General features: G+C 35.9%; 1 protein-coding gene across 1 annotated transcript in view; it reads right to left on the bottom strand.

Moving 5' to 3' along the window:
* Window positions 1-922: 922 nt before the first annotated feature.
* The window catches only part of WNT2 (Wnt family member 2), a 70,476-nt gene continuing 48,912 nt past the window's right edge, over window positions 923-22,486 (bottom strand). Inside the window, exon 5 of the mRNA XM_052001128.1 lies at window positions 923-5,631. Coding sequence (XP_051857088.1) covers window positions 5,402-5,631 — 230 coding nt within the window. The 3' untranslated portion in view covers window positions 923-5,401. The remainder of the gene's footprint in view (window positions 5,632-22,486) is intronic.

Raw genomic sequence — 22,486 nt, 5'->3', positions numbered from 1 at the left:
TGATGCTATTATTTTTAAAATTATTATTTTAAAAATCTTTGTGGCAGTCCTTTTCATAGTGGCAAAAGACTGGAAGCCTTTTTCGGCTATAAAGTTCTAGAATGCAATGAACTTTCAATGCAATGAAATTCTTGATTCTGAAATCAATTGTTAATATATTAATGCATTAGTGATGGTTCATCTATCTGCCAAATCTTATGTAATTCTACAGAGACTAAGTGATAACTGTTTATTGGCCCAGTTACACTCCACTTGGGCTGTCTCTGTACCCATCCATGGTTAGCTCAGAGTATTTCAAGAAAATATGCCCATTTTCTGCTTACTTCAAGTAATGACATTTTTCTGATGTAGTCAACCTGGAATTGTTTTAATCCTGGTGCCATTATTATTTTTCTTCTTCCTCTTTCTTCTTCTCCTTTACCCTTTTCATCTCTCTCATCCAGGTTAGAAATTTAAGATCTCACATCATCCTCCATCTGATCCTACTCTTACTAAAAAAAAAAAAAAAAAAAAAAAAAAAAAAAAAAAAAAAAGCTTTGATTTCTTCCATTTTGAACTGGGACTATTTCAATCTTTCTTAGGTAATCTGATGCTTCCCTGCTCCTGGAATTTGCCATATTAATGACAAATTTAATGGGGGCACCTAATCAGCTTAACCCACTGCAGCTCAAAACTCCTGTAGCTCAACAAACCTGATTGTTTCAGTTTCCTTGGCAACAGAGATGATAAATATATATGACCAAAACACCCAGAGCTCAATCTTGCCATTTTTAAGAATGTAAGAAAGTGCCAACTAAACATAGTAATGGCAAGATCCTCATGGATGAGTTTACTAAGCTCCTGGAATTGCTTATTTTCAGTGATCCCTTAAAATTGCTATAAAGTAGGGAAGAGGAGAAGTCAAATACCAAAGTGCTAAAAAAAAAAAAAATAAAGTGTCAGTTGCAAAAATTAAAACCATTTCTAGTCATATGAAAAACTGCTTTTAAATCACTATTGATTAGAGAAAAGCAAATTGAGACAACACTGAAGTACTACTACACACCTCTCAGATTGGCTAAGATGACAGGAAAAGATAATTATAAATATTGGAGGGGATGTGGAAAAACTGGGACACTGATGCATGGTTGGTGGAGTTGTGAATGGATCCAACCATTCTGGAGAGCAATATGGAATTATGTCCAAAGGGATATCAGATTGTGCATATGCTTTGATCCAGCAGTGCTACTACTGGGCTTATATCCCAAAGAGATCTTAAAGAACGGAAAGGGACCTACGTGTGCAAAAATCTTTGTGGCAGCCCTTTTCATAGTGGCAAAAGACTGGAAACTGAATAGATGCCCATCAGTTGGAGAATGGCAGAATAAGTTGTGGTCTGTGAATGTTATGGAATATTATTGTTCTATAAGAAACTATCAGCAGGATGATTTCAGAAAGGCCTGGAGAGACTTACATGAACTGATGCTGAGTGAAATGAGCCGAACCAAGAGAACATTGTATGTGGCAAGAGCAAGATTATGTTCTGATCAACTCTAATTGACATGACTCTTTTCAACAATGGGATGATTGGGGAAATTCTTGTGATGGAGACTTGTGATGGAGAGAGCCATCTGCACCCAGAGAGAGGACTGTGGGAACTGAATGTGGGTCACAACATAACATTTTCATCCTTTTGTTCTTGTTTGCTTGCTTTTTCTTTCTCATTTTTTTCCTTCTTGATCTGATTTTTCTTGTGTATCAGGATAAATGTGGAAATGCATATAGAAGAATTGTACATGTTTAACATATATTGGATTACTTGATGTCTAGGGGAGGTTGGTAGGGGAAGGGAGGGAAAAATTTGGCACACAAGGTTTTACAAGGGTGAATGTCGAAAACTATTTTTGCATGTATTTTGAAAATAAAAAGCTATGGAGAGACTTACATGAACTGATGTTAAGTGAATGAGCAGAACTAGGAGATCATTAAATACTTCAACAATGATACTGTATGAGGATGTATTCTGATGGAAGTGGATTTCTTTGACAAAGAGATCTAACTCAGTCTCAATTGAATAATGATGGACAGATGCAGCTACACCCAAAGAAAGAACACTGGGAAATGAATGTAAACTATTTGCATTTTTTGTTTTTCTTCACGGGTTATTTCTACCTTCTGTATCTAAGATATACTGTGACATATTTAACATGTATAGGACTGCTTGCCATCTGGGGGAGGAGGAAGAGGGAGGGAGGGGGAAAAATCGAAACAGAAGTGAGTGCAAGGGATAATGTTGTAAAAAATTACCCTGGCATGGGTTCTGTCAATAAAAAGTTATTTTTAAAAATAAATAAAAAGCTAATATTAAAAAAAAAAGTCAGTGATTGCCAGCAGGGTAATAAGAAAGAAATGAATTTATAGCTCCTTCTCTTAAGCTCCATCCTAATGCTTTACATGACACAAAGATGAACATGAGTTACTTTAGACTGTCAGTCATGCACAAGTTTTGCTAGGTCCTACCAAGCTTGAAAGGTTTTAAGTATGGATGCAATGATAAGGCTGTCATTAAAGGTCTAGTCTAATTAAATTTGGCCAGGCTTATCCTTGGAAGGATAGTTATCAAGTGATTAATTGCTTTTGTCCACAGAAATTGATAAAAACCAATAGGGTGTGGAGGAATTGCTACCTTCATCAATTCATTCATTCAACAAACATTTATTGAGAATTGACTGTGTGTCAGACACTGTACAGGTGCTGGGGATGCAAAGAAAAAAATGGTCACTGCCCTCAAGGAGCTATCTATTTAAAAAAAAAAAACCCAATAACATGGATATAGGTAAGAAAATATAAAATACATGCAAACAAAATATAAATAATTTCTTGGGGGAAAGAACACTAGCAAATGCAGCTCAGGATAAACCCCATGAAGGAAGATTGTACTTGAACTGAGACTTGAAGGGAGCTAGGGATTCTTAGAAGAAGTGAGAAGAAAGTGTATTTTAGCTATGAAAGACTGACTGCAAAAGCATGAGATGGAAGATGGAATGTTCTATGTGGGGAAGAGTAAGGAGAACAGTTTGGGTGGAATATCAAGTATGTGAAGTATAGTAATGTACAGCAAGTCTAGAAAGATAGCCAGATTGTGAAATGCTTTGCATGCCAAATAAAGGAATTTGTGTTTTAACTCCAAAGTAAAGGGATTTTCTTGCTCATGGGGGTCCTGTGTTTTAGGTAGAACAATTTGACAGGAATATGGAGGATGGATTAGTAGGAAAAGTGGAAAACCAGAGGCAGGAAGGCCAATTTGGAGGCTATTAGAATAGTTCAGATGAGAAGTAATGAAGGTCTGAATCAGGATGATGACCTTGTGAATAAAGAGAAAAAAATTAGCATAACAAATATTGTGGAGGGAATATCAACAAGATATTAAAAACTGATTGAGTATAGGGGATGAGGGAGAAGGTAAAGAGTCAAGGATAATACCAGAGTGTGAACCTGAGTGACTTAGAAGGATGCTGTTGCTCTCAACAGAAAAAGGGACGTTATAAAGAGGGAAAGATAATGGGTTCTACTTCAGACAAGTTGAATTTAATCCTTACAGTTTGAAATGTTCAGTAGACAATTGATGAAATAATGGAGCTCAGGAGAGAGATGAGGCCTGATAATATAGATAGAAGAATCATCTGCACAGAGTAGAGACCTGAATTCAGGAGAGCTAAAGAATTTCCCAAGAGAGAGTATAGAGAGAGAAAAGAGGAAAGAACCCCAGAATAGAACCTTTGAGTTCATGCACTTAGGGGGTGGGATATAGAACACAACCTTACAAAGAAGACTGAAAAGAAATATCTATTCTGATTAAATAAATGATTTCTTAAACTTATTTCAGTGTGCATATTGATAATATACTGCTAAAATTAATTTTCTATACTGGAAATTAAACTTAGAACGAGAATCTAATAGCCAGAGGTAGCAAGGAATATTTCCACTCATTTCACTTCTCATTCATTTAGCTTAATATTCAGCTTTGTGATTTTTTGCAAATGCTATTTTTTAACTCAAAGCAGAAGGAGATCACAATTTGCATATTAGTATTCCATAATTACAGCTGAGCCACTTTAATATAGTTCTCAAAGCTCATATTTTTTGCAACATAATACATTATGGTTATGGAGTTTGTAAGCAAGGCTATGTGTCATTTGCCTTAGGTCAGGACCACATCCTCTTATAATCATCAAAAAAAAAGCATGATTAAAATTAAATCAATGGGTGTTAAAATTGTACTTTTAGTACTGTTGGTCCTCAGAGGCACTCCTTACACCATTTGGGCCACCCTTTTGCAATCTGTTTATACTCAAGGCTTCTGCAGTTACTAGGTTAGCTATGGAAACCTTGTCATCAGCATTTTCATTCCTGGCCCTGTCATCCCAAGAGCGATCTTTATCAAAGTGTTCCAGTTATAAGACTCTGTGATTCACATGGCAAACACCAAATAGGAATTCAATTCCTATTTTCTGGCTCATCTATACAGAAGCATTATCAGGTATTCAATCAAGAAATTCTTATCTTCTGTAATTACCTTACCTGAGAAGCAGAAAATATTGCTCTTACTTGTTTCAGGTCTTATTTATATATATATATATAGGGAAAGAAAGAAGTCCCTCTCCAAATGAGTTTTTCATGTCCCAGAAATTTCAGCATCTTTCCATAGAAAATAAAATGTTCGTTTTCTCCACCTAAGATATTCTATATTAGGGAATTAAAATATTACTCAGCATGAGCTTTTCCCCATCTTATTACCCTGGTATAAATGCTGAATTTCAAATGGCCTTGGAAAAACACACATTTCAAATTTGTGGTGTATTTAAATCTTGTTAGTTACCAATTACCAGATAATGCTGGTGTCTCTTAAAATCTCTTGATCAGACCAAAAACAACAAAGTAAAAAAGCTTGTCATGGTCCTTCTAGGAACTATGAGATAATTTAGTGGAAGTTTTATGAAATTTTCATGAGATCACTTAGCTGTGAATATTCGGTTGAAAAACAGAGAAATATCATTTGAACTTCTTTGTTTCCTGGTCAACTTTTGGGGGGAGTTTGGGAAGAACAAAGACAAGCTCTCTCTCTCTTCTCTCCCACCCTCCCACAAAAAAAAACCCTCCCAAGTACAAAAGACCTCATGATGTTCCATAGCTATGTCACAGGGAAGTGTAACAACCCAGTAATGTAAATAGAATAGAATATAACTTATATGCACTACACAGTCCTGGAGGCACCAGGAAGGGAGAGGTGGCTTCTGATGAGTCAAAGTGCCTGCCGTACACTTTAAGAAACATGCCCCCCTGGAGGGGAACCCCACAGTCCAGTGTCTCTGCAGATCAAATTGAGTCCCAGGGGAGAAAAGGCAGCTGGCTGATGCATGGGTCATGTGGGCGCCACCCAGTCGGGACTCTTGGGGGCTTTGCACGTGTGCACGTCCACCACCTCCAAGCAGTCCTGGCAGCGCACGGCACAGCACCAGTGGAACTTACACTCGCATTTGGTCATTCGGGTGACTCGGGAGGTATCATAGCCCCTTCCACAGCACATGACTTCACAGCTGTCCATGCCGCGGGAAGTCAGGTTGCACACACGACCCGCAGTACCCAGGGAACCTAGAAAAAAGTCACAGAAGCTTAGTTATAAAGGGGAAATGGAATTTTCAAAATGACAGGAGGACCCCAAGATTAGGATTGACGGTGCTTATAAGAAAGCTTATAATGCTTATATATATTATCTATTACCTATTGCATTATATATATATATAATTTTATATACTTATACATATATTTATTTTACATATATTTACATTTTACATATATATATATACATATATATATGAAATGCTAAGATTTTATTCCTCATCAGAGATGGAAAGGAAAGAGAAAAAGTAATCAAACAAATAATAGCCAATCTACAATATTCATGCATTTAACTTTCATGATTTCAAGCATTTGTGCAATTTTACAAGGAAGAACCTTATTTTCACTTTCACACTGGTAACCATGCACATTCCTATCTGTGCACAATAGGGGAAAAAAGTGAAAGGCATGGTGACATGAAGGCCACGAGTTTGTGGAGTGGCTGAGATCCTCCTAGGAGCTTCCCTGGGCTTGGTTACCCTGCCATTGTAAGAGTTCTGTGAGCATTTATTGTATATTTTCACTGTTTGTTTTTAAAACTCAAGTTTTGTTTACCAATTATGCGCCCAAGCATTGTGCATTCCCTTTGTACTTTCAATTCAAAGATGCAGGAAGTGATGTGGCTTAGTGAGGTGCTGGATAAACTTCATACTGGAATGTTTGTAGTTGCTGGTGGAGTAAGTTTGGCGTTAATAAAGCAACAATTTTTTATAAAGCACAATACCATCACACCATCCTCTGTTACAGAGGAAGGCAAAATTAATATTATAGAAAAAGTTTTTGTTTTAAAATTTTTATTTGCTGTACAGGATTTATGGTACTACAGATTTCATGTGCTATGAAAAATGAATATAGTCTGAAATCAATTTTTTTTTGAGATGTCAGCACAAAAGGTCACAGAGTTCTAAGGAATTTTTAGTGAGAAAAAATGTTTTGCATGTTGACCAATTTTATTCAATGTGCTTAATTTTGTGGGTTATTTCACTGTTATTGTGTTAGAAAAAGTACACCTCATCAAAGTTAATGTTTTGTTATTAAGAATTACATGCTGAGTGCAGCAAGATAATTGTATAAATATGTATGCCTATATTTGATTTACATATATTTTTACCATTTTTAACATAAAAATAAAATAACTAGACAAAAACCAAACCAAAAAATAAAATAAAATAACCCCAAAGAATTACATGTCGAAATACATTCTCTTTTGCTTGAGAATAGTTTTTGGTGGTTATGGGGAACCAAATCCCCTATTTCCCATAGGTTCAATGTAATAACATTTATTTTTGACTTTCATGTCATTTTCTAGGAATATTACCTTTACAAAAAAGTTTAGGATCGACTATAATAAAACGTTGACAAAAACCACATAGACTTAAGCAAACAGAAAAAGGGAAGAAACACTTCAAATTTTTTTTGGAAATTATATACTGTCCCATCACTTCAGAATTAACACAAACCAAGAATATCTTTCTTCTTTCTTCTCCCAGTGCCCCATCTGATCTCTTTTTCTTTTCCTTTTATTCCATCTCTCTCAAATTAAAAATGATAGACAAGGAGCCTGATCAAAGTAGAGGAGGGAAACATCTTCATTCTTTATTCCCTCCACCTTCAACTCTTTTTAATGATGGTTAGAGGTCCCCATGAATCAGTCATGGTACAGAAACTTCAAATTCCTCCCCTGAAGACTCTTCTCTTTCTTTCTAGATCTGATTAATCCCAAGGGAAAAGTTAATGTGAATGAGAGAGATTTGAGAAATAGAAGTGAAGACAGAGTTTCTCTGAGGCCATCACACAAGAATGCCTTTGATTGGTTTAAAAGGAGAGCACATGTATACACTCCTTTTTTCTACATTGGAACCTGGAGATTCATGGACAGTCCACAGACATCACAGATGTTACCTACACATTTAGAGGATATTCATTATAAGTGAGTAAAGCTGGCATAAATATTTTAATCACATTAGTAATTTAGAATATAAAATTTATACTCCTGATAAATTCATTCATTTTTATCAAGAAGAATGTTAACATTTTTAGGAGGAAGTTTGTCCTGAAGAAGGATTCTCAAAAAAGAGAGAAAATCCATTTGACTTCCTTTTGGAAAAGTATCTTTACAGGTACTCATTCTTACAAAGGGATATTAAGAGAAAAGAAAGGCAACCTTAGAAGAGGCAAGTTTTTTATTTAAGGAAAAGAATTATGGCACAGAAGAGTCAGAAACAAATGAGTTCATAATCTTCTGCACAGGTTGTGTAACCTTCCTGTGCCTGTTTCTCTATCTATAAAATGAGTTTAATTTAATGATTTCTAAAGTATCTTTCAAATCTAAATCTATGCTTTTAGGACTCATATCACATTCAGGAAAAAAAAAAAAAAAGAAAAATCAATTTGTTTTCAGGTCCTCTCAAAGATGTCTTTTTCTCCAAATATGTCTTAGTATTGGTGTATTTCTATAGCATGTCAAACATCTGGATGAAAAGGGTTAAACATTTAAAGCTATTCAATTATCTATATTTGGTTTAATGAAGATAGATGATAATTTCCTGTTTTCATCTAGATTTCTTGTCATCCCAAAGAACTATTTTTTAAGGTTAAAGGTCAATGAATAACACCTTCATTCTTTTCATTTTTTAAAAAAAAAACTCTTCAGCAATGATTAAGGAAATTCTTCAGTGAAGAACTGCATTTGAATATCTTTACCCTCTCCAGTCATATGCCTGGAAAAATGTCAGTTAAATCTTAGAATCATAGATGTGAGCTGAAAGGGACTTTTAAGACCATCTTATTCAACACCCTCATTTTGTAGATGAGGAGACTGAGATCTATAGAGAAGGTTCAGGGTCATACAGCCAGTAAGTGGCAGAGCCAGGCTTGGAGTCCTAGGGCCTCCAACTCCAAATCCCTGCTGCCTTCCCACAAAACTTTGCTCCTCAAAAAATTGCTTATTTTTTAAAATTTTTACCAGGGCATCGCCAGCAGGAGATGAGGAACAGGAATAAGGGAAAAGATCTCCATATCTGATCACTGTGCTGTCCTCTTCAATCAACCCAATCTATTTGTTTGTGACTTCCTGGGAAACCTAGGAAGTAATGTCTCAGGATGTGTCAATACTAGAAGAGCAGACTATTCAGGCAAGTGTGGACACATGACTTTTTGGATTTTGGAGGTGAGTGTTCCTCCCAGATGAAAGTCTTCTAGCAAGCATTAAAAAGACATGTCTGTGTATGTGGTGTGGGTATGAGTGAGTGTATGTAGTTATATATCTATATGTGTATACACAAATATATCTTTTTTTAAATATAGCTTGCTTGGGGGTGGTGGAGGGAGGTGAAAGGGGGAAAAAAAACAAAGCAAATAAAATGAGCAACAAAGAACCAAAGGAAAAATTATAAGTAAAAAAAAAAGGTCACTCATAAATATAATTTTTTCTATTTATCTATACTTTCTTAATATAGTAATTTGTTATGTATTTTGAATCCTCCCTGATGTTCTGCTGGGTACATGACAATGTTCTCTTTTGTTTTATTTTATTTTGTATTGTATTTTTTTTTCCTTTTTTTCTTACTTTGTTTTTTCAAATAAAAAAAGAAAAAGAAAAAGAAAACTTTCTCTGGATGTAAGGAGCACTGGTTATAAAAGTGAGCCCATGGGGTTGATTTGTTGATTGAAACTTATTTTTTGAACAGAAGCGGAACAGTGTATATATTACTGTTACAGTGTACATAGTAACTAAAATTATAATGATCATTGAGAAAAGACTTAGCTAATGTGATTAATACAATGACCCATAACGATTTCTAGGAATTCATTATAGAAAATGCCATCCACTTCCAGAGAGAGAATTGATTAAATTTTCAGTGCAGAATAAAGATTTTTCTACTTTGTTTTTTTTTCCTTCTTTTTTTTCATATGTTTTCCATGACTCCACATGTTAATGAGTATCATTTTGCTTCTCAGTAGGTAGAAGAGGGATGGAAGGAAGGAATAGAATTTTGAATTCAATTTAAAAAATGAATGAAAAAAGAAAAAAAATTAAGTGTTTTTTTCTTCAAGATTATTCTAAATTCATAGACTATGTTTATTTTTATACTTATAGATAGAGAAAAGGAAGGAACTATTGGTTCCTCATAACAGGCTGATTTTTTTCTCTACAATAGAATGTTCCTTCCCTGTTCAATTTATATTTCATGTCAAAGTCTGTAACACCTTTTTAAAACAAGTGTAAATTTGTTGATCAGTTAGACATTCACTCACTAAACTAATAGGATTTTCAGTGGGATTCAAAGTTCTGGTAAGTTCATGTGGAACAATCTATTTGACATTACTGACAACACAGAAGTTCTTATTCATAAGAGTTCCTTTTATATAACTTTACTGCTAATAACATGATTTCTAGACAAATCTATGAGGTACAAATAGAATCATAAAACGCCAGAATCTGAAGATATCTCAGAGGTTCAACTCCTGAGTGTAAATTCCCTCTAAAACATCCCCATCTGGGATGTGCTAATAAATATTTAACAACTGGCTTCCAAAAAAAAAAAAAAATCCTTTAATCTGCGTTATTGACATTTCTCCATTACTTTCTTAAGCCTAAGAAACTAACAAAGTAAGTCAAGCCCTGATTTGTAGTGTCTGCTGATTTCTGAGGTACAAATTTTCACAATGTTAATTTAACAATTGCCAAAGGAGCTAGGTCCAGCACATTTCTATTCCTAAACAATAGTTCCCCATTTTCCTTGGAGATAGCTGTATCTGGAAACCAATTACTTCCTAAGATAGTTTCATTGTATTTGAGGACAACTTTAATTATTCTGACTCAAGTTAAAATATGCCTCCATTTAGTTCTATCCATGGCCCTAATTTTTTTTTTTTTTTTTTTTGGTGGTGGTGGATAAGGAAACTGGGACCCTGAGAAGTTAATTGACTTATGTTCGTATACTAGAGCCTAAGTATGAGAACCAATACGCAATAAAGACCCCGAATTTCTAATGTAGTATTCTTTTCACTATAACAAAATACTTCTCTTAAAAATGTTCATGTTTTAGGGACTACTAAACATAAAAAGCAACTATGAACTTTGTGTTTATATTTCTAGCCCATTTTACAATCTACCTGCTCTATTAAAACCTAAATCAATAACTATTATCCAAATAGTTCCTTTTCTTCCTAAGCTCTTTTCTGATGTGAGGACAAGTAGGTGATCCAGTAGTTAGATTACCAGATCTTGAGAAAGACCTAAATTCAAATCTAGCCTCAGATATTTATTAGCTATGTAATTTCAGTTTTCTCATCTTAAAAATAGGGATAGTAATAGTACCTAACTCTCAGGAGTTGCTGTAAGGATCAATTTTGAAAATATTAGTGAAGTTCTTGGCGTAGTGGCTGGCACATACTATCTAAATTCAAAATATCATTATTATTATCACTGTCATCATCATCATCATCATTACCCCATAACTGGTGAGGGGAAAACAAAACAAACCATCTCCTCGTTAAAATAAAAGCTTGTGCCTTACCAATAACATTTTATTTAATGGTCTTTGAATGATTTGAAATCTAATGGGGAATGGTTCTTTGATTTGTGTCAGTTCTTCTGCAAATGTGGAATAACTCTTAAGACAGTAAGTAAGGTGTGAGGTGATAGTTCTCTCAGAAACACAAACATTCCAGATCTGGAATCCGTTGAATACAGAAAGCTTAGACTCATTGTCTTCCTCAGAATGATCAGAATTTTGTTGGAGAGAAGAATAGATAAATGCAAAAAGAACTAACGAGATGTTAATTCAGAAGTAAAGATAGAAAAGAACTCTCCAAAATCTGAAAGTGGTGGCAACCAGCTGGTAAACATGGCTAGTTTGAACATTCCATTCTCTGCAGAATACAGATGGAGCATGCCATGAGGGCCCAGAAGAGAGATTATAAGACTTCTTCATGACTGAGATTCCCTCATTTAAACACAGAGGCAGAGGGGAAAGCAGATCAGAGCATCTACTGAGCCAGCCGAGACATTAGCAGCAGGAAGGAACGCTTTTAAATTTCATCTCCAAATAAGTAATGCTGATAAGGATGAAATTGTCTCTGAATCAGTAGAGGAAAGGGGTAGCTTCAAAGATCTACAGGGCTTAAAGTATTGTATTATACTTAAGTACTAAAATATTGGATGAAACCCTTCAAAAAGCCTGAGGCCATTATAAGGTGATCATGAGGTGAAAATTATTTTCATAATAACACAAAAGCATTTTAATTTCTAATATGTTAAATATTGCTAGACATAATCTGTATCGATAAAAGCTTTTTATGAAGTCCTCAAGAGCATAAAGAAGTCTGGAGATCAAATGTCTGAGAAAAGACACAATGATCTTTCTCACCCAGTCCATATATAGATTAAGTTTCAATTGGCTTAGTCCAAGAGGCCTGGAACTGAGACCTAGTTTGACAGGATGGATAGTCAGTGTAGACATTTGCTGTCGTGTTATCTGTGTGCCATCACACAAGGGATAGTACTCCCCAAATAATGACTCTCACATCAAGCAAGCTGCTTCAGCTTCCCTTTAAAAGATATGCTCATTATAAACTTATTATTTATGTCCACCTCTTTAAAGTTCAAGTATATCAATGCTCTTCCAGGAATCTAAGAGCCACTAGAAAGGTGAAATAGTATGTTGTAGTGAAAAGAATACTGAAAACAATAGGTGCTTAATAAATGTTCATTGAGACATGATTCAAGCCAGTTCCAATAGACTTAGGATGAAGTTTGCACCCAGAGAGAGGACTGTGGGAACTGACTATGGATCACAACAGAGCACTTTCATTCTTATTTGCTTGCATTTTGTTTTTTCTTATTTTTTTTCCTTTTTTGATCTGATTTTGCTTGTCCAGCATGATCATTGTGGAAATATGTATAGAAGAATTGCATGTTTATATAAATGTTTATTGACTGTTTAGAATTGATTTGTGTCTCATTAGCTGCTTGAGCAGATTCTGACTGCTGACTATCAGATTTATCTTCTGTAAAATATGGATAATAAAGCTTGTACTACCTATATTTACAGGGTTGTTTTGAGGAAAGCAGGGCCTAAGAGGTAAGTTCAAAGGTGCTGCTCCCAAACCCCAACCTCTTGTGTTTTTTTGTCAGATTCCAAGTTTTCCAAAGCTAGCAAATTTTACTTCTCTGACTAGAATGCTAGATTCCTCAATCATGCTGTCTAGAAAATTAAAAATCCTTTCTTACCACTTCAGTACAGGTGGTTATGTTTCAGGAACAGTGTCCTTGAACTCCTTGCTCAGGCTGTGTACAAGCACATACTGACCATTACCATGAGCTTCTGCTGTAAATCACCATTACTGTTCAGAGATAATTTCTCCCCCCTGGCTGTTCACTCCTGGCTGCACTCCAAAAGGAAGAAGTTACATGGGGAAATGGCTAAAAGTAAGTTCCAGAGAGCAAATGTCTGAGAGGATTTGGTCAGATTGTTTTCATAGACTACTAAGAAGGCAGTCAATCAATCATTTAGGACTCTGTGTTTTACCAGCAAGGCACTAGTGGGCATGCCTATTGAAAAATGCCTTTCAGTTGCCGTCAAACAACAGCTCATGCTCTGTACTCTCCTCAGCTTCCCTGACCTAACTCATACACAATATTCAAGAATTGTTTGTGAACCTTAGAAAGGCAAGCTAAAAGTCAGCCTGTTTATATCAAAAACAAGTCCTGCCAGATTCATCTCTTTTTTGACAGTTACTAAATTGGTAGACAAGGAGCATGAATAATATTTCTGGATTTCACTAAGGCATGTGAAAAAAAAAATCTCTCATACTATTCTTTTGGACAAGATGTTAGATTTAGAGATGACACAAAGCTGCAGGGGAGAGAAATAGCTAATTTGGTAGATGACAGTTATGATGAAAAATATCTTGACTGGCTAGAATAGGCTGGATCTAATAAAATGAAATTTAACAGAATAAACTAAAAAGTCCATTTTTGATGTGATGGTTGAGTCATTTTTAGTCATGTCCAACTCTTCATGATCCCATTTGGGGTTTTCTTAGTCAGGATACTGGAGTGGTTTGCCATTTACTTTTCTAGTTCATTTTATAGATGAGGAAACTAGGGCATACAGGGTAGATGACTTTTCTAGGGTCACACAGTTAGTATGGGTCTGAAGCCAGATTTGAACTCAGAAAAATGACCCTTTCTGAGTTCAGGACCAGTGCTCTATCTACTGTACCATCTTGCAAACTCAAAGAATCAATGATAAAAATACAAGAATGAGCAATAATAGTTAGGTAATACTTAACAAAGAAGTGATCTAGAAGATTTAATGGACTTCAGGTTCTATAACATAGTAACTGGCTAATAATAGGTGCTTAAATGTGGTAGGTTGGATTTATTTAAGTGGAATGTGACTCAAAATCCAAAAAAAAAGCTAAATAACTTACATTTAATGGTATGATGTCCAGAATGAGACAGGTGAACATTCTACTATATTTGGTCCTGGTCAGACCACACATAGAGTATATTATGTACAATGCTATATTTAAAAGCAAAACCAACAAAACAAAACAAAATAAAAAAAAACATGGCATTGTATATCCCAAAGAAGGTGAACAGAATGGTAAGGAATCTGAGAACCATTTTCTAAGAGTCAGTTAAGGGTAGGAGTGTTGGAATCCTTACTAACTGCTAACTAATTAGAGTTGATCTAATCTTACAAGAAGATGTTTTGGGCAGAACCTGAAACAAGGTACTAAGTAGAACTAATTAATACAAGGCTTGTGTTCACACCTTTACTCATTGGAGTTCAATGAGTTCACACCTCCCTTGAAGCTCGTTGGGCCAGAGAGCACTATGGGAGAAAACCCATAATCCCATTCTCTCAGAAGAGTCAGATAAAAGGCCAGCAATGAGGGCTCTATGGCAGAATACATTTTTTCCTCTTGGCTGGCTGGTCGCAGAAGAGAACTCAGCTGGACTCGAGAGGAGCGACTCTGATGGCAGACGAAGGGTTGGACATTCCATCTCTGTGTTGGTTGGAGGCTGAAGAACGCAGAGGCAGAGGCTGAAGGACAGAACCTTTGGATTTGGAGACATCCGAAGGGCTCTAAGCCTCTAAACCGGCTGTGCTCTGAGAAGAACAAGAACTCCAACATTTGAACTCATAACATAGGAGGATATTTAATTAGCAGAAGATTGGGAGTAGGCAGCAAGAAAAAAAGAAAAGTTAGTTTCAAATATTTTTAAGGGCTATCATATTGAAAAAGGATTTGATCTTGCTCTATTTAGACCCAGAGGTCAGAGCTCATAGTAACTTTTCAAAACTGCAGAAAAGTAGATTTGGTTTTACATGAGGAAACCCTTCTTAATAATTAATGCTATCCAAAAGAGCAAAATGTAATAGAATATAATGGAAAAGCATTTATTAAGTACTTGCTATGTCCCATGCACTGTGCTAAGTTTTAGGAATACAAATAGAAAAGCAAGACAAAGTCCCTACTTTCAAACATTTCAAATTCTAATTGGTGATACAATATATATAACATATGGACTACTTTGGAAGGTAGTAGTTTCCTTCTCACTGGAGAGCTTTCAAGTAAATTGAAGGGTTCTTTAGCTGGAGAACACAAACTTTGTATTCGGATAATTCTATTTCAATATAAATGGTCTTTTGTAACCTTGTGTATTTTGTTTTATCCATTTAAAAATAATTCCTCGAAGGTGCTGATGTTTCACCAAACTGTAAAATAGGTTGCATGACCACAAAAAAGATTAAGAGGCTCTACAGGACAGCCTGGACGACCACTTGTTAGAGATTTTATAGAAGGGATTTTCTGCTCAGGCACAGGTTTGGCAAGACAGTGGTCTCTGAAATCTTTTCCAAATGGTATTCTATGATTCTATATTTTTGGGCTATTGCCTAAACTCAAATTGCTTCAGAAAATGAAGGTTTGCCAATGCTGGGTACAAGGAAAATAATGTTCCACATGTTTGAAAAATTGGCAAAATATTTTGAGCAGCTACAGCAGCATTAGAATATGTTTACTGAAATGGCCTCTCTGGGTGGCAATGCCATCTAAAGATAGACCTTCTGAGAGATTTCTTTTAAAATCAACCTTAATATTCTGTAGTCTCATTTTGGCCTTTTTTCATCTACTGGAATCTTTGGGTTATCTTTTTTGGGGGGAAGAGGGGTGCTACATGACTAACAAAACTGTAGGACATATAAATGAAATGAATGGAAGTCAATAATCTAAGGTTTTCTTTTGCTTTCACACAATGGTGGAAATCAGAGGTCTATTTACTTGTGGGAATAAGGTAAGTGTGGAAAAAGGTAGTATATTCTCCATCTTATAATTTTTTTCTTAAGCTTTGTTTCTCTCAGAGTCAAGGAAGGAATGGATCTTGTGGGAGCCACTATGTTAAGGGAGGGATAACTTGTGGGCCAAGGAAAAACTATGTAGCGGAAAAAATGCTGAAAATGGCGGCACAGAGAACAAGTTCAAACACTGACTATATATGTGACCTTGGCAACATACTTTACTATCTTTGGCTTTTTTTTACCAAAAAAAAAAAAAAAATCTGAAAAATAAATAAGCAGGAACAAGAAGATGAGATTTCCTCAATACTCTATTCTGGTCAGACCACAAATGGAATACAGTTCAGTTCTGAATATCACCTTGAAAGAAGGACATTGTTAAGTTAGAATAGCAGTTCTCAGACATTTTGGTTTTCAGACTTCTTTATGCTCTTGAGGACCTCATAAAATGTTTTTATCTATATGATTATATTTATCAATATTTAACATATTAGAAATTAAAATGTTTTTGTGTCATTATAAAAATAATTTTCACCTCATGGTCACCTTAAAATGGCCTCAGGGACTTTGGGTTTCATCTAATATTTTAGTACTTAAGGACAGTACAATACAATACTTTAACCCCTCTGGAGCTAGAGTGTCCACAGAAGGGAAACCCAAGATGATGAAGAGCCTCACACTGGTGCCATATGAGGATTGGCTGAAAGTATTGGGTGGGAATGGATTTAGTCTGGAGAAATCTTTTAAAACAACTATTGGGCTTGTAGTTTCAAAATGCAAAGAGAAGGTCCTGGTGATGAATATCCTCTGTTGATAAAGATTAGTTGTTTCATTGCAGTTAATAGCTTTATAAAGTTTCCTGAGACACAGAGAGATTGTGAGTGAATTGTCCAAGATGATATAATCAGTATGTCAGAGGTGAAATCCAGGTCTTCTTATTTTTAAGCCCTATCTACTATGGCACATTGTCTTTTGGGAAAAGCTTATGGAGACACACTCTCTAGCTTTCAGTATTTGAAGGGCTGTCATATGGAAGAAGGATTCTGCATGTTCTCTTTGGCTCCAGAGAGCAGAATTAGGAGCAATAGATACAAGTTGCTGTGATCGATAAGTATGATAGAAGGAAAATTGTTTTTTTCTTTTTTCCATATTTTTCATATTGTTCAAGAAAAATCAGACCAAAGGGAGAAAAAAACCATGAGAAAGAAAGGCAAGCAAACAAAAAGGATGAAAATATCATGCTTTGACTCACATTTAGTTTCCATAATTCTTTCTTTGGATGTGGATTGAATTTTCCATCCCAAGTCTATTGGAATTGTCTAGAAGGAAAAATTTCCTAATAGAGTCATTCAAAAGATCTGCTTCAGGAAGTGGCTACTTCTCCCTCACTTAAGGACTTCAAGCAATGGTTGGATAACTATTTTTGGGTACTGTTCAAATACCTATTCATCTAGATGATCACTAAAAATATTTTCAATTCCAGAATTCTGTGATGCTATATTCTTATTAAAATAATGAGTGTGAAAGACCAAAGCATTTGATCACATCTCAAAAACTGTTGAAACTAAGTAATGTCGATCCTTATAAAATGATGCTTTTCCCAACATAAACTAATTTTATAAGCCAGAAGTTTATTGATTTATACCAGGCTAATTAAAAAAAAAGTTAAAAAAACAAAATAAAAATAAAATGAAATAGAATAGGGGGTGGAATTTAATGAGTGAGCCATAAATATTCGATCCAGTTAGCAAAATCTACCTTTTAATTATCTCATGTAAGATTAAGAGGGTTTGATATATTTATGTTATAAATTATAACTTACACAATACCATATAATATTTAGTGGAAACTCACTTTAGTCACTTATTTTGACAGATGAATAGTCCTCCATTCTGACACACACTACAGATCACACATCCACACAGTGAAAAGAAATCAAAGTTATTCAATTTTTATTAGGATCCAATTAGTCCAACCATCTGTCCTTTCTTTGGTAATAAAATTGAAGAGGGAAGCTTACAGAGAAGGAAAAAAGAACTAGGAGATAATCTTCCCTCCCCCTCTCCAAATGATAAAAGAATATAGTCAGGTTTCCCCAAGTAAACATTTTTCTCTTCACTACTATACATGTTTCTGACATCAGAGAAGGACCAGAGGGCTTTAGCTAACAGTTCCCAGATTCACGCCTCAGAGATGTAGTGTTAGGGCTCTCCCCTTGGAAAGGTCCATGTCTTTGGAAATTCTTGCCACTACCCACTAACAGAGGTCCCTTATAGTGACCTTTTAGTTTGTGCTTCTTGTTCTTGATCCATTTAAGCCAATCATCCAACAGGCACTTAATTGTCATGTCTATTTTAGTAGCTTATCAATGATATTTATAAGTGACTTAAATATTGTCATTAATGACAAGAGCTTATTAATTGAATGGGAGAATGCCAAAGATAAATGAATAGAGATCTCACATTCTCATAATTCCTTTCCAGTGCCAGTTCACAACATGAACTTCAAAACTCAAACTAGAAAAGCCAAAGTTTCAGCTTAACAGAAAACATTTTCATTTTACATATTCATATTTTAGAATATAGGGGAAACACATTATGTCAAACTGACCTATGAAGAATTCAAAAGGTCTTATTTGATTTCCTACAATGCCAACTCCATTAAAAAATGCAGCAAATAAGCAAGGAGTCATACCTTGTTTCCATCTCAGAACTGTTGAAACTAAGTAGTTTTGTAGGGAAACAATCACTAAGGAGGGATATGAAGACAAAAAATAAAATTATTGTTGGTTCTAGGGCACTTCCATTCTTTGGGGGAATTAGGTGGTAAGAATGAAGCATGTAAGCAGATAAAATACAAGATTCTCTGAGAAAGAATGTGTTGCAGTGATGAGATTGGGGATGGAGACCAAGAAAGGCTTTTTATTAGAGGGAGCACCTGAACTGACTTTTGAAAGAATTTCTAGAGGTGAAAATGAGGAGGGAAAATGAGGAGGTGGGGGGCGGGATAATCAGGGAAAAGGTTTCTAGATGGGAGATGGAATGTTGAGTTTGAGAAACAGTCAATAGTTCAGTTTGTATTTGTAAACAGAAACAATATGGTGGCATTAGGTTGTAGAGGGTTTTAAGTGGAAACTTTGTATTTTATCCTAGAGGCAATACAAAGTTGGAGATTTTTGTTTTTTGGGCCAGAGAATGATGTGGTCAGAGTTATTTTTCAAGAATATTAATTTTGCAGCTTTTAAAGGATGAATAGAAGGGGGAAATCACTACTAATAGTAAGTCAGATTAGAAAGTTAGTGCAACAGTCAAGGTGAGAAATAACAGAAATCTCAATTCTCTTGGATTTCAAGTTTCTCCATACTCTGGCTCCACCCAATCTACCTATCTCTCCCCCCTCCCCCCACAGCACTTCCCAATAGTCTCCCTCTATACTAGTCCAGTTGATCTTTTTGTTGTTGCATGATTTCATTATGTTCATTCTTGCTTTCATGTCTCTTTGTATTCTTTTTTCCCTAAGGCAATTGGAGTTAAGTGACTTGCCCAGGGTCACACAGTTAATAATACCAAGTATCTGAGCCTGGATTTGAACTCAGGTCCTCCTAACTTCTCAGAGCCAGTTCTCTATCCACTGAGCTATCTAGCTGCCCCTCTGTATTCTTACGATTGACTGGAATGCCCTGCCTTCTCCCACTCTTCTATTCAAATTCTATTTATATATGCTCTTCAAGACTTCAAGTCCCACTTCATCCACAATATCTATAATTGATGTTTCCTGTCATCCTCTCTTCTGAAAGATTAAGTTGAGGGAAATTGGGATGTCAAATCTGGAGAGGAGAAGTCCTACAGGGCATATGGAAAATTTTTAAGATGGGTATGTGAAAAAGGATTATTCTGATTAAGTTTAGATGGGAGAACCAGGTCCAAGGGAAGGAAGTTATAGGAAGGAGAAATTGCTGAGCATGGGGGTACACACCTATAATCCCTGTCTCTGGAGGAGGCTGAGGCTGGTGGATGTTTTTATTTCAGGATTTCTGAGATTCAGTGGGGCTAAAGTCAATCAGGTTTTTGTATTAAGTTCAGCACCAGGATGGTGATTCTCTGAGACTGAGAAGCCTCAAGGCTGCTGAAGGAGGGATAATAATAACAATAATTAAAATTTATGTGGAGCTTTAAGGTTTTCTAAATGCTTCACATATGAACTTTTTTGAATTAGGTAAGTGCTCTTATTATCTCCCTTTTCCATTAGGAGGAATTGAGGTTCAAAGAAGTTAAGTGATTAACCCAGAGTGGCATAAGTAGTAAATGTATGAAGCAGGACTCAAATCAGATCAAATCAAATTCAGATTTTCCTAACTCCAAAGCTTTATCCACAGGCCACCTAGAAGCCAGAGTCAGAAACAGAGCATGTCAAAGCTCCCTGATGATCAGAATGGGATTGGAAATTGAATGATAGCAAAACTTCCAGCCTAAGAGTGACTCAATATTAAAAATATTTTTAATAAAAATTTTCATACATATATATACATGTATATATGAATTTCCTAACATTTAATAACTACCTAAAAATAAAGAAGTGACTACCTTAAAAGTAGTAAACTCATTATTTTAGTTCTTTACAAAGAGATACATATTTCAGATGAGGTTAAACTAAATGACCTCTACAATCCCTGCCAATTCATGATTCTATGATTTCATTTCAGGCAAAATCTATGAACCATGAAATTTCCATGATGTAGTACTGAATCTCTCCTTGCTCTTGCTCTTGTTTCATGTATTTATCTCATTCAGCTCCCATACAGAGCTTCATTTCACCGAAACTCCTCTCTCCAAAGTTACCAATGATCTCATAATTGCCAAAGCCAGTGATCTCATTCTCCTTGACCTTTGTGCAGCCTTTGATTCTGCTGATCACATTATCTTCCTGATACTTTCTTCTCTCTAGGTTTTTGGAATGTCACTTGTCCTGGTTCCCTCCCTACATATCAGATTATTTCTTCTTTCTTTTCTTTATTGGGTCCTTATCCAAATCATGGCTGTTAATCCTAGATGTCTCACAGATCTCTGTTCGGGGGCATTTCCTCTTCTCTCTATATACTCTTTCACTTAGTGATCTCACCAGCTCCCATGGATTTCATTATTATCACGATGCTAATGATTCTCCAATTTACTTATCCAACTCTCATGTCTTGGCTGATATCCAGTCTCACACTTCAACTACACTTCCAATATCTGGAACTGACTGTCCAGGAGACATGCTAAGTTCAATATATCTACTACTATCCCCTTCCAAATGTCCCTTTTGCTGTTGAAGGCACCATCACCCTCCCTATCCCCAGGTTTTCAACCTAGCTGCCCCCTCTTCTCCTCACTTTCTCAGCCCCACTTCCCCACTCCCCTATCCAATTTTACCTTTACAACACCTCTTCTCAACTTGGACATTACTACCATCCTGGTTTGCGCCCTCATCATCTCACACCTGACTCCCTACAATAACCTGCTGGTGGGTCTGCCTGCCTCAAATCTACTCCAATATATCATCCATTCAGCCACCAAAGAGATTTTCCTAAAATGTGAGTCTGATTATGTTGTTCCTCCCCTTCCCCCCACCTTCCCAGCACTCAATAAATTTCGATCACCTGCAGGATCAAATAAAAAAAAATCACCTGTTCAAAATCTCTAATACTACTCTCCCTTTCTAGTTTTCTTATACCTTATTCTTCTGTCTCCTTAGTGTTCCACATCCTATCCCTTGGCTCTGGGCATTTTCTCTGGCTGTCATCCATGCCTGGAATGCTCTCCCTCCTTATCTTCACCTCCTGCTTTCTTCAAAAACCAATGGAAAATTCACCTCCTAGAGGAAGTCTTTCCCAACTCCTCTTAATTCTCATGCCTTTCCTCCCAATTATTTCCTATTTATTCTGTATGTAACTTATCTGTACTTATTTGTTTGCTTGTTGCCTCCTCCCTTAGATAGAGATCTCTTTGATGGTAGGAATTCTTTTGTCTTTTTTTGTAACCTCAGTACTTAGATCAGGCACAGATTAAGTAGGCACTTAATAAAATCTTATTGACTAACTTTATCATCTTGAGAATCACTTAAGTCTCTCAGATTCTCAGTTTCCTCATCTGTTAAGTAAGGTGCTAAGTTTTGATAGAATCCTAAACCAATGATCCTGTTTCACACATTCCTCGGCTTTGAGGGACACCAGGTATGCTACTGGAGGGTCTCCAGATGAGGAAAAAAAGGAAGAATGAAAGGAAAAGAGAGAGGAAAAGAGGAAAGGAAAGAAAGTGAAGAAGAAAGAGGAGGAGGAGGAGGAGAAGACAAAGAAGAAGGAAGAGAAGGAGAAAGCAAAGGAAAAGGAAGGAAAGAGAAATAAGAAGAGGGGCAGAAAATGATGGGAGAAGAAGCAGAAAATACAGTGGAGGCAACAAAGGTATGATAGTAGAGAAAGTACTGAACTTTGAGAGAGGAAGGAGTTCAAATCTTTCCTTAGATATTACTAGCTT

This window comes from Antechinus flavipes, chromosome 5, assembly GCF_016432865.1.
Source record: "Antechinus flavipes isolate AdamAnt ecotype Samford, QLD, Australia chromosome 5, AdamAnt_v2, whole genome shotgun sequence".
Classification (NCBI taxonomy): Eukaryota; Metazoa; Chordata; class Mammalia; order Dasyuromorphia; family Dasyuridae; genus Antechinus; species Antechinus flavipes.
This window is presented reverse-complemented; position numbering and strand designations above follow the sequence as displayed.